At 39.7% G+C, this 16,644-nt stretch overlaps 1 protein-coding gene across 2 annotated transcripts in view; it reads left to right on the top strand.

Moving 5' to 3' along the window:
* Positions 1-16,644, top strand: part of LOC121569939 (collagen alpha-1(XI) chain-like) — a 202,515-nt gene that overhangs the window by 131,399 nt on the left and 54,472 nt on the right. For both annotated transcript variants that reach the window (XM_041881290.2, XM_041881292.2), the window contains 3 exons: positions 5,037-5,144; positions 7,544-7,633; positions 11,669-11,722. In XM_041881290.2, coding sequence (XP_041737224.1) covers positions 5,037-5,144; positions 7,544-7,633; positions 11,669-11,722 — 252 coding nt within the window. The remainder of the gene's footprint in view (positions 1-5,036; positions 5,145-7,543; positions 7,634-11,668; positions 11,723-16,644) is intronic.

Below are 16,644 nucleotides of genomic sequence, written 5' to 3'. Positions count from 1 at the left end.
ACTATAGGTTTACTACAGGTAAGGTACTATAGGTTTACTACAGGTAAGGTACTATAGGTTTAATACAGGTAAGGTACTCTAGGTTTACTACAGGTAAGGTACTATAGGTTTACTACAGGTAAGGTACTATAGGTTTACTACAGGTAAGGTACTATTTGTTTACTACAGGTACTATAGGTTTACTACAGGTACTATAGGTTTACTACAGGTAAGGTACTATAGGTTTACTACAGGTAAGGTACTATAGGTTTACTACAGGTAAGGTACTATAGGTTTACTATAGGTAAGGTACTCTAGGTTTACTACAGGTAAGGTACTATAGGTTTACTACAGGTAAGGTACTATAGGTTTACTACAGGTACTATAGGTTTACTACAGGTAAGGTACTATAGGTTTACTACAGGTACTATAGGTTTACTACAGGTAAGGTACTATAGGTTTACTACAGGTAAGGTACTATAGGTTTACTACAGGTACTATAGGTTTACTACAGGTAAGGTACTATAGGTTTAATACAGGTACTATAGGTTTACTACAGGTACTATAGGTTTACTACAGGTAAGGTACTATAGGTTTACTACAGGTACTATAGGTTTACTACAGGTACTATAGGTTTACTACAGGTAAGGTACTATAGGTTTACTACAGGTAATATAGGTTTAATACAGGTAAGGTACTATAGGTTTACTACAGGTACTATAGGTTTACTACAGGTAAGGTACTATAGGTTTACTACAGGTACTATAGGTTTACTACAGGTAAGGTACTATATGTTTACTACAGGTAAGGTACTATAGGTTTACTACAGGTAAGGTACTATAGGTTTACTACAGGTAAGGTACTATAGGTTTATTACAGGTACTATAGGTTTACTACAGGTACTATAGGTTTACTACAGGTAAGGTACTATAGGTTTACTACAGGTACTATAGGTTTACTACAGGTAAGGTACTATAGGTTTACTTCAGGTAAGGTACTATAGGTTTACTACAGGTAAGGTACTATAGGTTTATTACAGGTACTATAGGTTTACTACAGGTACTATAGGTTTACTACAGGTACTATAGGTTTACTACAGGTAAGGTACTATAGGTTTACTACAGGTACTATAGGTTTACTACAGGTAAGGTACTATAGGTTTACTACAGGTAAGGTACTATAGGTTTACTACAGGTACTATAGGTTTACTACAGGTACTATAGGTTTACTACAGGTAAGGTTCTATAGGTTTACTACAGGTACTATAGGTTTACTACAGGTACTATAGGTTTACTACAGGTAAAGTACTATAGGTTTACTACAGGTAATATAGGTTTAATACAGGTAAGGAACTATAGGTTTACTACAGGTACTATAGGTTTACTACAGGTAAGGTACTATAGGTTTACTACAGGTACTATAGGTTTACTACAGGTAAGGTACTATAGGTTTACTACAGGTAAGGTACTATAGGTTTACTACAGGTAAGGTACTATAGGTTTACTACAGGTACTATAGGTTTACTACAGGTACTATAGGTTTACTACAGGTAAGGTACTATAGGTTTACTACAGGTAATATAGGTTTAATACAGGTAAGGAACTATAGGTTTACTACAGGTAAGGTACTATAGGTTTACTACAGGTACTATAGGTTTACTACAGGTAAGGTACTATAGGTTTACTACAGGTAAGGTACTATAGGTTTACTACAGGTAAGGTACTATAGGTTTACTACAGGTAAGGTACTATAGGTTTATTACAGGTACTATAGGTTTACTACAGGTACTATAGGTTTACTACAGGTACTATAGGTTTACTACAGGTAAGGTACTATAGGTTTACTACAGGTAAGGTACTATAGGTTTACTACAGGTAAGGTACTATAGGTTTATTACAGGTACTATAGGTTTACTACAGGTACTATAGGTTTACTACAGGTACTATAGGTTTACTACAGGTAAGGTACTATAGGTTTACTACAGGTAAGGTACTATAGGTTTACTACAGGTAAGGTACTATAGGTTTACTACAGGTACTATAGGTTTACTACAGGTAAGGTACTATAGGTTTACTACAGGTACTATAGGTTTACTACAGGTAAGGTACTATAGGTTTACTACAGGTAAGGTACTATAGGTTTACTACAGGTAAGGTACTATAGGTTTACTACAGGTACTATAGGTTTACTACAGGTAAGGTACTATAGGTTTACTACAGGTACTATAGGTTTACTACAGGTAAGGTACTATAGGTTTACTACAGGTAAGGTACTATAGGTTTATTACAGGTACTATAGGTTTACTACAGGTACTATAGGTTTACTACAGGTACTATAGGTTTACTACAGGTAAGGTACTATAGGTTTACTACAGGTAAGGTACTATAGGTTTACTACAGGTACTATAGGTTTACTACAGGTAAGGTAGTATAGGTTTACTACAGGTAAGGTACTCTAGGTTTACTACAGGTAAGGTACTATAGGTTTACTACAGGTAAGGTACTATAGGTTTACTACAGGTAAGGTACTATAGGTTTAATACAGGTAAGGTACTCTAGGTTTACTACAGGTAAGGTACTATAGGTTTACTACAGGTAAGGTACTATAGGTTTACTACAGGTAAGGTACTATATGTTTACTACAGGTACTATAGGTTTACTACAGGTACTATAGGTTTACTACAGGTAAGGTACTATAGGTTTACTACAGGTAAGGTACTATAGGTTTACTACAGGTAAGGTACTATAGGTTTACTACAGGTAAGGTACTCTAGGTTTACTACAGGTAAGGTACTATAGGTTTACTACAGGTAAGGTACTATAGGTTTACTACAGGTACTATAGGTTTACTACAGGTAAGGTACTATAGGTTTACTACAGGTACTATAGGTTTACTACAGGTAAGGTACTATAGGTTTACTACAGGTAAGGTACTATAGGTTTACTACAGGTAAGGTACTATAGGTTTACTACAGGTACTATAGGTTTACTACAGGTAAGGTACTATAGGTTTACTACAGGTACTATAGGTTTACTACAGGTAAGGTACTATAGGTTTACTACAGGTAATGTACTATAGGTTTATTACAGGTACTATAGGTTTACTACAGGTACTATAGGTTTACTACAGGTACTATAGGTTTACTACAGGTAAGGTACTATAGGTTTACTACAGGTAAGGTACTATAGGTTTACTACAGGTACTATAGGTTTACTACAGGTAAGGTAGTATAGGTTTACTACAGGTAAGGTACTCTAGGTTTACTACAGGTAAGGTACTATAGGTTTACTACAGGTAAGGTACTATAGGTTTACTACAGGTAAGGTACTCTAGGTTTACTACAGGTAAGGTACTATAGGTTTACTACAGGTAAGGTACTATAGGTTTACTACAGGTAAGGTACTATATGTTTACTACAGGTACTATAGGTTTACTACAGGTACTATAGATTTACTACAGGTAAGGTACTATAGGTTTACTACAGGTAAGGTACTATAGGTTTACTACAGGTAAGGTACTATAGGTTTACTACAGGTAAGGTACTATAGGTTTACTACAGGTACTATAGGTTTACTACAGGTAATATAGGTTTACTACAGGTAAGGTACTATAGGTTTACTACAGGTACTATAGGTTTACTACAGGTAAGGTACTATAGGTTTACTACAGGTAAGGTACTATAGGTTTACTACAGGTACTATAGGTTTACTACAGGTAAGGTACTATAGGTTTACTACAGGTAAGGTACTATAGGTTTACTACAGGTAAGGTACTATAGGTTTACTACAGGTACTATAGGTTTACTACAGGTAAGGTACTATAGGTTTACTACAGGTACTATAGGTTTACTACAGGTAAGGTACTATAATTTACTACAGGTACTATAGGTTTACTACAGGTACTATAGGTTTACTACAGGTAAGGTACTATAGGTTTACTACAGGTACTATAGGTTTACTACAGGTACTATAGGTTTACTACAGGTAAGGTACTATAGGTTTACTACAGGTACTATAGGTTTACTACAGGTAAGGTACTATAGGTTTACTACAGGTAAGGTACTATAGGTTTACTACAGGTACTATAGGTTTACTACAGGTAAGGTACTATAGGTTTACTACAGGTACTATAGGTTTACTACAGGTACTATAGGTTTACTACAGGTAAGGTACTATAATGGACATTATGGACTGAATTCATGTAGCACCTCTTGGTCCACAGGTATGGAAACATAATAAGATGAATTTATGAAGAACTTTTCCAAATGTTCAAACATCCTTAGATTATCCAGATCTTACCTCATTCACTAGCTGAAGTGATAGAGTACATGCAGTGGTGGAAAAAGTACACAATTGTCATACTTAAAAGTAAAGATACCTTATTGAAAATGAGTCAAGTAAAAGTGAAAGTCACCCAGTAAAATACTACTTGAGTAAAAGTGTAAAAGTATTTGGTTTTAAATATACTTAAGTATCAAAAGTAAATGTAATTACTAAAATATCCTTAAGTATCAAAAGTAAAAGTACAAGTATAAATCATTTCAAATTCCTTATATTAAGCAGACCATTTTATTTTATAAATGTTCTACCGATAACCAAGGGCACACTCCAACACTTAGACATCATTTACAAATTAAGCATTTGTGTGTAGTGAGTCTGTCAGATCAGAGGCAGTAGAGATGACCAGGAATGTTATCTTGATAAGTGTGTGAATTGGACCATTTTCCTGTCCTGCTAAGCATTCAAAATGTAACAAGTTCTTTTTGGTGTCAGTGAAAATGTGTGGAGTAAAAAGTACATTATTTTCTTTAGGAATGTAGTGAAGTAAAGTTGTCAAAAATATAAATGGTAAAGTAAAGTACAGATACCCCCATAAACTACTTAAGTAGTACTTTAAAGTATTTTTACTTAAGTACTTTACACCACTGAGTACATGTATAACATTGGCCTCTGACATTGGATTGGAATTATCCAAGGTTCTTCTGTTATGGTAGATGGTCTCATGCCTCTACCCATGATGCCCATGATATATTCTTCTTCTTCTTCACTTCCTAACAGGGCCCCACAGGAGAGACCGGTCCCATCGGTGAAAGAGGTCACCCTGGGCCCCCAGGTCCACCCGGAGAGCAGGGTCTTCCTGGCTCTGCTGGCAAAGAGGGAGCCAAGGTATGCACCCTTAAAGACCCACCTCACTGGAGTAGACTCATAACTCCACAGCCCAACAGATCTCCAGAATCCAGGGCTCTGAACAAAACATGTGTAAAAACCAATACTGGATACATATGATGCCTAGTCCTGGAATAAAACATGCACAATGGAGAATTTTGTCCAGGAATGTAAGCATAAAGTGTATTTTGGAAGTTAGCAGATGTTTGGGGACTGAGGGTTGGGAAGTGGTTGAATTCCCATGCAGCCCGGTTGGGGATGTAGACATATGGGCTTGTTCAAAACAAGGAAGTCCCTCCCGGACAGTCTCAAGGCCACCCAGCCCAGGAATCAGGCACAGTGCCTTCAGAAAGTATTCACACCCTTGAGAGTCTCAAGGCCACCCAGCCCAGGAATCAGGCACAGTGCCTTCAGAAAGTATTCACACCCCTTGACTTTTTCCACAGTTTGTTGTGTTACAGCCTGAATTTAAAATATATGTTTTTTTTTGTCACTGGCCTACACACAATACCCCATAATGTCAAAGTGGAATTGTGTTTTTCGGAAATTTCTACAAATTAATTTAAAATGAAAAGCTGAAATGTCTTGAGTCAATAAGTATTCAACCCCTTTGTTATAGCAAGCCTAAATAAGTTCAGGAGTAAACATTTGCTTTACAAGTCACATAGAAAATTGCATGGACTCGTTCTGTGTGCAATAATAGTGTTTAACATGATTTCTGAATGACTACCTCATCTCTGTACCCCACACATACAATTATCTGTAAGGTCCCTCAGTCGAGCAATGAATTTTGAAACACAGATACAACCACAAAGACCAGGTTTTCCAATGCCTCACAAAGTTACAGTTATGACTTAAATCTACTTGAAAATATATGGCAAGACCTGAAAATGGTTGTCTAGCAATGATCAACAACCATTTTGACAGAACTTGAAGGATTTTGAAAATAATTATGGGCGAATGTTTCTCAGTCAAGGTGTGGAAAGCTCTTAAAGATTTACCCAGAAAGACTCACAGCTATAATCGCTGCCAAATGTGCTTCTGCAAAGTATTGACTCTGGGATGTGAATAGGTAGCAAATTACATATTTCTGTATTTCATTTCCACTGAATTGGCAAACATTTCTAAAAACATATTTTCACTTTGGTCAATATGGGTTATTGTGTGTAGATGGGTGAGATAAAAAAAAAAAAATCTATGGAATCCATTTTGAATTCAGGCTGTAACAACAGAATGTGGAATAAGTCAAGAGGTATGAATACTTCCTGAAGGCACTGCTGGGAGGGAGGGATTAACTGTATTATAACAGTATATCAGCTAGTTGTCCTCTACTACTGTATTATAACAGTATATCAGCTAGTTGTCCTCTACTACTGTATTATAACAGTATATCAGCTAGTTGTCCTCTACTACTGTATTATAATAGTATATCAGCTAGTTGTCCTCTACTACTGTATTATAATAGTATATCAGCTAGTTGTCCTCTACTACTGTATTATAATAGTATATCAGCTAGTTGTCCTCTACTACTGTATTATAATAGTATATCAGCTAGTTGTCCTCTACTACTGTATTATAATAGTATATCAGCTAGTTGTCCTCTACTACTGTATTATAATAGTATATCAGCTAGTTGTCCTCTACTACTGTATTATAATAGTATATCAGCTAGTTGTCCTCTACTACTGTATTATAATAGTATATCAGCTAGTTGTCCTCTACTACTGTATTATAATAGTATATCAGCTAGTTGTCCTCTACTACTGTATTATAATAGTATATCAGCTAGTTGTCCTCTACTACTGTATTATAATAGTATATCAGCTAGTTGTCCTCTACTACTGTATTATAATAGTATATCAGCTAGTTGTCCTCTACTACTGTATTATAATAGTATATCAGCTAGTTGTCCTCTACTACTGTATTATAATAGTATATCAGCTAGTTGTCCTCTACTACTGTATTATAATAGTATATCAGCTAGTTGGCTAATTGTTTCATATCATCATTGTATTTGAAGTTTTGCAGAATGGGGCAACTATTATTCAGGAGATCAGAGCTTTATGAATTTCATAGCATAGTTCCTTATCAGAATAAAGAAAAGTCCATGACATTGATTAGCACAGGCCCTTTGATATTGATGCTGTCAGAACTAATGCATCCGCTCAAAATACAGGTAATGGTTGCGTCCAGAAAATTAGCATGTTCTGTCGTGAAGGTAAAACATGAGAATAAAGCCTTACTCCGTTTTACTCTTATTTCATCGGATAACATCAGGAAGGCTGTAGAATAGGAGTGAAATGAACGCAGTAGAAAGGATATCAAAAAGTGTGTCGCATATAACATGGTGCAGCTGGCCATCTCTCACCCTGTCCTCTGCTCTATGTTGGTGTCTCTAGGGAGACCCCGGTCCCCAGGGAGCCTCCGGTAAGGACGGTCCCACTGGTCTACGAGGATTCCCAGGAGAGAGAGGTCTGCCCGGCGCGTCGGTAAGAAACACCCCACCTGCAACAAGCTCCCTTCCATTACATGTTCCCCCTTATATTCACTGACAAAAAGACTGACAGACCCACCACCCCTGACAAATTAACCAGCGCCTATCTGGAGGTATTCATCTCATTAGACTCATAGAGGGGGACGTCGACCAACCATCAATCCACCGCAGGGAAACTCAAAGAGAGACGTGTTACAAATGAACAAACGTATATCCCCCCTGATGAGGCTTCACACCGACCGGCCGACACCACTGTTTTAACCAACGGCCACTGACGCTTGATTTTGTAAATGAAAACATCAGCCAAAAGAAAAGCTATGTCCTGCTCCTTCCCTGACTTTTCCTAAATAATAGTATTTTACACTGCTCATTGGTTCGAATTTTGAAATCACAAACAGAAAAGTATTTAGAGCCTTTTTAGCTGTTTTTTTTTCTCACACCTATTCCTAACTTAACTCGCCAAGAGAATGTGCGTTGGTACCCAGCCAGGCGCTAATGAGTCTCTCTCTCCTCACTGAAGGAATGACAAATGGGTGAATGGACGATAATTGTGCACCTTACTTCACAAATTGAATTTAAATTAGGCCTAACTGAACGATAAGGAGGGTGAAGAGGTTGATTTTAATTTACAAAGACAATAGTGTAATGATGAGTTTGTGTTATGCCTGTTTATCAGCAGCAAATAATTTGACCGCACGCCTTGCGGGTTGATACCCTTCTCTTTTACGTTTTACTTTGTAAAAATAAGCTGCTATTGGACTGTTTTATTTACTGTAACTTTATTACTAATCAAATACATAGCAAGGGAAATGAAAACATGCTATGTGTTTTAGTAGGCCTTTAGAATAATGTAAGACTTTATCCTTGACTCTATCCAAGTTGATGAGCGGGAAAACAAACGATGTCAATCAGCCGGCCCATCGAAACTACACCTAAACTATACCGAAACTAATTTCACACACAATAGTAGTTAGCCTATAGACAAAATTAAATTGACATTAATCTGATGCGTGACAATATTAGCCCTAACTGTTGTCAAATTGTACATGAAGAGATGTAATTTACAGATGCAGGGAAAGGATCATCACTTTAGCAAATGCTCCTTCAGAGTCACATGCAGGTAAAACATTGCGATTTCCATATAGTATCAGAAAGAGCCTATTCTGCAGTTTCTATGACACTTACCTTTGTCAGATAACTCTCATAATTCAAGAGGTGCAGCTCTGTTTCCAAATGTCACCTTTTCCAATAATATCCGTGCTGTCCATGCATTCAGCACAGGACCACTCACGCGGCAGCATTGCTCTGGCTACTAAGCAAAAACTAGTAACATAACAAACTTCAAATTCAAATATGCTATTTATTTATGCAATTCATCCTTTACAGTTGTCATTGCACTGGTGCTTTTGTTTAGGAATACAGCAAATCATTTCACCTGCTCACCTGACTGGTTATATTATTATTATATTTTCAGTTTCTGCTTTGTCAAAAGAAGCTGTGACTGGACTTTATTAAGTACTATAACTCTGTTACTAATCAAATCTACAAATAAAGTTGATCAAATGGATTAACACTGTCATGTTTTTATTGCAAGGGAAACAAAAAACAGGCTATAGAGCTACTTCTTTTCCAGGACTTTGTAGAATAATACAAAACATATCCTTGACTCTTATCTTTTTTTTTTATATATATATTTCCACAAATATTTCTTCATGCAATGAATCCTATTTATCAAGCGTTGGCGCGTATGTTTGCTGCACCTTGTGGGTTGATATGGATCTGATGATAAATGGTACGCCCAGCAGCGTTCTCTAGCAGGTACTGATAGGCTGAAAGGGACGCCCGGCAGCGTTCTCTAGCAGGTACTGATAGGCTGAAAGGGACGCCCAGCAGCGTTCTCTAGCAGGTACTGATTGGCTGAAAGGGACGCCTGGGCAGCGTTCTCTAGCAGGTACTGATAGGCTGAAAGGGACGCCCGGCAGCGTTCTCTAGCAGGTACTGATAGGCTGAAAGGGACGCCCAGCAGCGTTCTCTAGCAGGTACTGATTGGCTGAAAGGGACGCCTGGGCAGCGTTCTCTAGCAGGTACTGATAGGCTGAAAGGGACGCCCGGCAGCGTTCTCTAGCAGGTACTGATTGGCTGAAAGGGACGCCTGGGCAGCGTTCTCTAGCAGGTACTGATAGGCTGAAAAGGACGCCCGGGCAGCGTTCTCTAGCAGGTACTGATAGACTGAAAGCGACGCCCGGGCAGCGTTCTCTAGCAGGTACTGATAGGATGAAAGAGACGCCCGGGCAGCGTTCTCTAGCAGGTACTGATTGGCTGAAAGGGACGCCAGTCGGGTCTAGTTTTAAAAAGAAAGAGAAGAATTGTCTACTGTAGCTCTGGATCAAACTCCTGATTCAACCCAAAGAATCTGTATGAGTCCCAAATGGCACCCTATTCCCTATATGGGTCCTGTTCAAAAGAAGTGCACTAGATAGGGAACAGGGTGCCATTTGGGACAAATACCAGCCTCTGGGACCGTTTTTTTTCTACAAACACTGTTTTGTTGTATGCATTATTTACTAAATTAATTATTAAAGTGGGAGTGTTAGCGACTGGGTTGGGGGAATTGAAGGAGGTATAGAGCCACTGATCCACACTAAGCCAAGGTCAGTCTCAGCCGGCGGGAGGCTACCCCTGGTTGTCATTTACTCTCTCACTGCAACACCCCAAGACTCATTACTGATACTGCCATGTGTTTTGCTGGGCCTTAGGGAGCCAATCAGCAATCACACACACACACGCTGGAGGGTACACACACACACACACAAACACATGCACACACACAAACACACACACACGTTGATTTCAGCACTTCTGTTTTACTGCGCTTTTGATGAGAAAGTGCCTGAGGGGAAAATGTGTCCTAATAAATATCTGTCCTGGTAGAGTAGGAAAACAAGCCATGACCTTGCTCTCTACACACCTACACACAGATACACACCTACACACAGATACACACAGATACACATCTACCTACACATACTTACACACAGATACACACCTACACACAGATACACACAGATACACATCTACCTACACATACTTACACACAGATACACATCTACACACAGATACACACCTACACACAGATATACACATCTACCTACACACACCTACACACAGACACATAGATACACACAGATACACATCTACCTACACACACTTACAAACAGATACACACCTACGCACACCTACACACAGATACACACCTACACACAGATATACACATCTACCTACACACACCTACACACATCTATACAAAGCTACACACAGATACACACCTACACACAGATACACACATCTACCTACACACACCTACACACAGATACACATCTACCTACGCACACCTACGCACACCTACACACATCTACACAAAGCTACACACAGATACACATCTACCTACACACACCTACACACAGATACACACCTACACACAGATACACACAGATACACAACTACCTACACACACCTACACACAGATACACATCTACCTACACACACCTACACACAGATACACATCTACCTACACACAGATACACACATCTACACAAAGCTACACACACCTACACACATCTACACACACATCTACGCACATCTACACACATGCACATCTACACACACACACATCTACACACATCTACACACACACCTACACACATACACACACCTACACACACCTACACACAGATACACACAGATACACACATCTACACACACACCTACACACAGATACACACAGATACACACAGATACACACACCTTTTCTCCCATTCAAATGAATGATGCTCAGAAACATATGTGACTGACTCTCCAAGGTGACACTTTACAGTGTCTGTCTGGGACAGAAGTTATCCCACTCAATAGTGACTGACTGACTGACTGACTGACTGGTAGGGACATCAAAGACGGTCTGTCAGGCTATGTGTTTCTCTGGACATAATGTATCACTTTAACCATCCATCTCTCTTCTTTACCGTCCTTCCAGGGTCCAGCTGGTTTGAAGGGAGGAGAAGGACCTCAGGGTCCATCTGGCCCGCTGGTAAGTACCCACCTGTCTGTCACCTACCATCACCTACCCACCTGTCTGTCACCTACCATCACCTACCCACCTGTCTGTCACCTACCATCACCTGTCTGTCACCTACCATCACCTACCCACCTGTCTGTCACCTACCATCACCTGTCTGTCACCTACCATCACCTACCCACCTGTCTGTCACCTACCATCACCTGTCTGTCACCTACCATCACCTACCCACCTGTCTGTCACCTACCTTCACCTACCCACCTGTCTGTCACCTACCATCACCTACCCACCTGTCTGTCACCTACCATCACCTACCCACCTGTCTGTCACCTACCATCACCTGTCTGTCACCTGCCATCACCTACCTACCTGTCTGTCACCTACCATCACCTACCCATCTGTCTGTCACCTACCATCACTTACCCACCTGTCTGTCACCTACCATCACATACCTACATGTCTGTCACCTACCATTACGTACCTACCTGTCTGTCACCTACCATCACCTACCCACCTGTCTGTCACCTACCATCACCTACCCACCTGTCTGTCACCTACCATTACATGCCTACCTGTCTGTGACCTACCATCACCTACCCACCTGTCTGTCACCTACCATCACCTACCCACCTGTCTGTCACCTACCATCACATACCTACCTGTCTGTGACCTACCATCACCTACCTACCTGTCTGTCACCTACCATCACCTACCCACCTGTCTGTCACCTACCATCACCTACCCACCTGTCTGTTGTTAATGTGAAGGGGATGTTTCGTCTGCGTAAAAGTGTTTGCCAAATGACTAAAATGTCAAATGTTCTATGGGAACCTGTAATAATAACTACCACCACTGGAGGGCAGTTTTATCCTTTGACGAATAGACAGGCAGGATCCCACCTGTTTTCAGTGATAACTTTGGGGTCCTGGTTTTCTAATCGCTTTCTCTTGACATCTGAACATAGGTCCAGGTTGACTTTAACGGTGGAGTGTCATCAAATCTTCTTTTTTTATGACAATCTTCTTTTAAACAGATATCTTCTCTATTTACAACACTAGATTCATATTGTCCTCGTGTGTAATTTCTCTTTAGAACACTAGATTCATATTGTCCTCGTTAGAACACTAGATTCATATTGTCCTCGTTAGAACACTAGATTCATATTGTCCTCGTTAGAACACTAGATTCATATTGTCCTCGTTAGAACACTAGATTCATATTGTCCTCGTTATAACACTAGATTCATATTGTCCTCGTTAGAACACTAGATTCATATTGTCCTCGTTAGAACACTAGATACATATTGTCCTCGTTAGAACACTAGATTCATATTGTCCTCGTTAGAACACTAGATACATATTGTCCTCGTTAGAACACTAGATTCATATTGTCCTCGTTAGAACACTAGATACATATTGTCCTCGTTAGAACACTAGATTCATATTGTCCTCGTTAGAACACTAGATTCATATTGTCCTCGTAAGGAACACTAGATTCATATTGTCCTCGTTAGAACACTAGATTCATATTGTCTCGTTAGAACACTAGATTCATATTGTCCTCGTTAGAACACTAGATTCATATTGTCCTCGTTAGAACACTAGATACATATTGTCCTCGTTAGAACACTAGATTCATATTGTCCTCGTTAGAACACTAGATTCATATTGTCCTCGTTAGAACACTAGATTCATATTGTCCTCGTTAGAACACTAGATTCATATTGTCCTCAGTTAGAACACTAGATTCATATTGTCCTCGTTAGAACACTAGATTCATATTGTCCTCGTTAGAACACTAGATTCATATTGTCCTCGTTAGAACACTAGATTCATATTGTCCTCGTTAGAACACTAGATTCATATTGTCCTCGTTAGAACACTAGATACATATTGTCCTCGTTAGAACACTAGATTCATATTGTCCTCGTTAGAACACTAGATTCATATTGTCCTCGTTAGAACACTAGATACATATTGTCCTCGTTAGAACACTAGATACATATTGTCCTCGTTAGAACACTAGATTCATATTGTCCTCGTTAGAACACTAGATACATATTGTCCTCGTTAGAACACTAGATACATATTGTCCTCGTGTGTAATTTCTCGTTAGAACACTAGATACATATTGTCCTCGTGTGTAATTTCTCGTTAGAACACTAGATACATATTGTCCTCGTTAGAACACTAGATTCATATTGTCCTCGTTAGAACATTAGATTCATATTGTCCTCGTTAGAACACTAGATACATATTGTCCTCGTTAGAACACTAGATACATATTGTCCTCGTTAGAACACTAGATACATATTGTCCTCGTTAGAACACTAGATTCATATTGTCCTCGTTAGAACACTAGATTCATATTGTCGCAGTGTAATTTCTCTTTAGATGGCTTGACAGTGGGCTCAACGATTAGACCGGACATGTGAGGATTCAGTGTGGACGTCTGAATTTGGGCTGTGTGAGGAAAACATGATTGTGATACTGATATGAAATTAATTCAATGTAACATATTGCTATATACAGTGGGGGGGAAAAAGTATTTAGTCAGCCACCAATTGTGCAAGTTCTCCCACTTAAAAAGATGAGAGAGGCCTGTAATTTTCATCATAGGTACACGTCAACTATGACAGACAAAATGAGGAAAAAAAATCCAGAAAATCACATTGTAGGATTTTTAATGAATTTATTTGCAAATTATGGTAGAAAATAAGTATTTGGTCAATAACAAAAATGTCTCAATACTTTGTTATATACCCTTTGTTGGCAATGACACAGGTCAAACGTTTTCTGTAAGTCTTCACAAGGTTTTCACACACTGTTGCTGGTATTTTGGCCCAATCCTCCATGCAGATCTCCTCTAGAACAGTGATGTTTTGGGGCTGTCGCTGGGCAACACAGACTTTCAACTCCCTCCAAAGATTTTCTATGGGGTTGAGATCTGGAGACTGGCTAGGCCACTCCAGGACCTTGAAATGCTTCTTACGAAGCCACTCCTTCGTTGCCCGGGTGGTGTGTTTGGGATCATTGTCATGCTGAAAGACCCAGCCACGTTTCATCTTCAATGCCCTTGCTGATGGAAGGAGGTTTTCACTCAAAATCTCACGATACATGGCCCCATTCATTCTTTCCTTTACACGGATCAGTCGTCCTGGTCCCTTTGCAGAAAAACAGCCCCAAATCATGATGTTTCCACCCCCATGCTTCACAGTAGGTATGGTGTTGTTTGGATGCAACTCAGCATTCTTTGTCCTCCAAACACGACGAGTTGAGTTTTTACCAAAAAGTTCTATTTTGGTTTCATCTGACCATATGACATTCTCCCAATCCTCTTCTGGATCATCCAAATGCACTCTAGCAAACTTCAGACGGGCCTGGACATGTACTGGCTTAAGCAGGGGGACACGTCTTGCACTGCAGGATTTGAGTCCCTGGCGGCGTAGTGTGTTACTGATGGTAGGCTTTGTTACTTTGGTCCCAGCTCTCTGCAGGTCATTCACTAGGTCCCCCCGTGTGGTTCTGGGATTTTTGCTCACCGTTCTTGTGATCATTTTGACCCCACGGGGTGAGATCTTGCGTGGAGCCCCAGATCGAGGGAGATTATCAGTGGTCCTGTATGTCTTCCATTTCCTAATACTTGCTCCCACAGTTGATTTCTTCAAACCAAGCTGCTTACCTATTGCAGATTCAGTCTTCCCAGCCTGATGCAGGTCTACAATTTTGTTTCTGGTGTCCTTTGACAGCTCTTTGGTCTTGGCCATAGTGGAGTTTGGAGTGTGACTGTTTGAGGTTGTGGACAGGTGTCTTTTATACTGATAACAAGTTCAAACAGGTGCCATTAATACAGGTAATGAGTGGAGGACAGAGGAGCCTCTTAAAGAAGAAGTTACAGGTCTGTGAGAGCCAGAAATCTTGCTTGTTTGTAGGTGACCAAATACTTATTTTCCACCATAATTTGCAAATAAATTCATAAAAAATCCTACAATGTGATTTTCTGGATTTTTTTCTTCTCAATTTGTTTGTCATAGTTGACGTGTACCTATAATGAAAATTACAGGCCTCTCTCATCTTTTTAAGTGGGAGAACTTGCACAGTTGGTGGCTGACTAAATACTTTTTTTCCCTACTGTACAGTAGCAATGATTCCAATGCATAGCCTGCTTCTGGAAGTGAGTGTTTGTTTAACATTGCAATCTCTTGGCGTCACACACCAGTTAGACATTCATATTGTGAGCGGTCATGCGGGATGTGGTATTGAGATTGGGATTGTTTGCTGCCGGCCCATCTGTGATCCGGTCTGCTCCCGGCCTGTGAGGTGAATGAGAGCGTGTAGCCTAGCGTGTCACTCCACACCGACTCACCATGCTGTCTGAGCATCCAGACACTCCCAAGTCCCGTCCAGTTTATTTGTCATCGGCACAGGATACACATGGTACACAGTACAATGAAACGCTTACTTTGCAGGTTCACTCTAGACAATCTCGATAGGTTTCCATCCGATTGGCGACAGATTTTTGATGTGAATATTCTAAAATCGGCATTAAGAAAATATGTGAATTTTTGTTTCCACCAAACAGACTTGTGGATAAAGAAAAAGCAGTGAGTGATGACAAAATTTACTTTTTCACTGAAGTTTTCATGTACCGAATAAAAATCAACAGTTCAATGTGTTTCCATCGCATTTTCAACTGTACCGATATAGTTTTGTCACAAAAAACTGTTACGTTAAATAGAAACGACTCTGGTCTTGACATGTGATCTCTAGCCAACAGCTACAGATACAGTGATGGTAGGCTAGTCTACATGACTACTCCATCATCATAACGTCCCCAGAATAAGACCCTCGATATTTACTGAAAAGCAGCATCATCACCGTGCACTTTCACCACCCTGTGAAGTTCATCATAACTTCTTTCATCTGTAGCCTAAT

This window comes from Coregonus clupeaformis, chromosome 7 (genome assembly GCF_020615455.1).
Source record: "Coregonus clupeaformis isolate EN_2021a chromosome 7, ASM2061545v1, whole genome shotgun sequence".
Lineage (NCBI taxonomy): Eukaryota > Metazoa > Chordata > Actinopteri > Salmoniformes > Salmonidae > Coregonus > Coregonus clupeaformis.
Note: the sequence above shows the minus strand (reverse complement) of the source record. Positions and strands in the feature narration are given on the sequence as shown.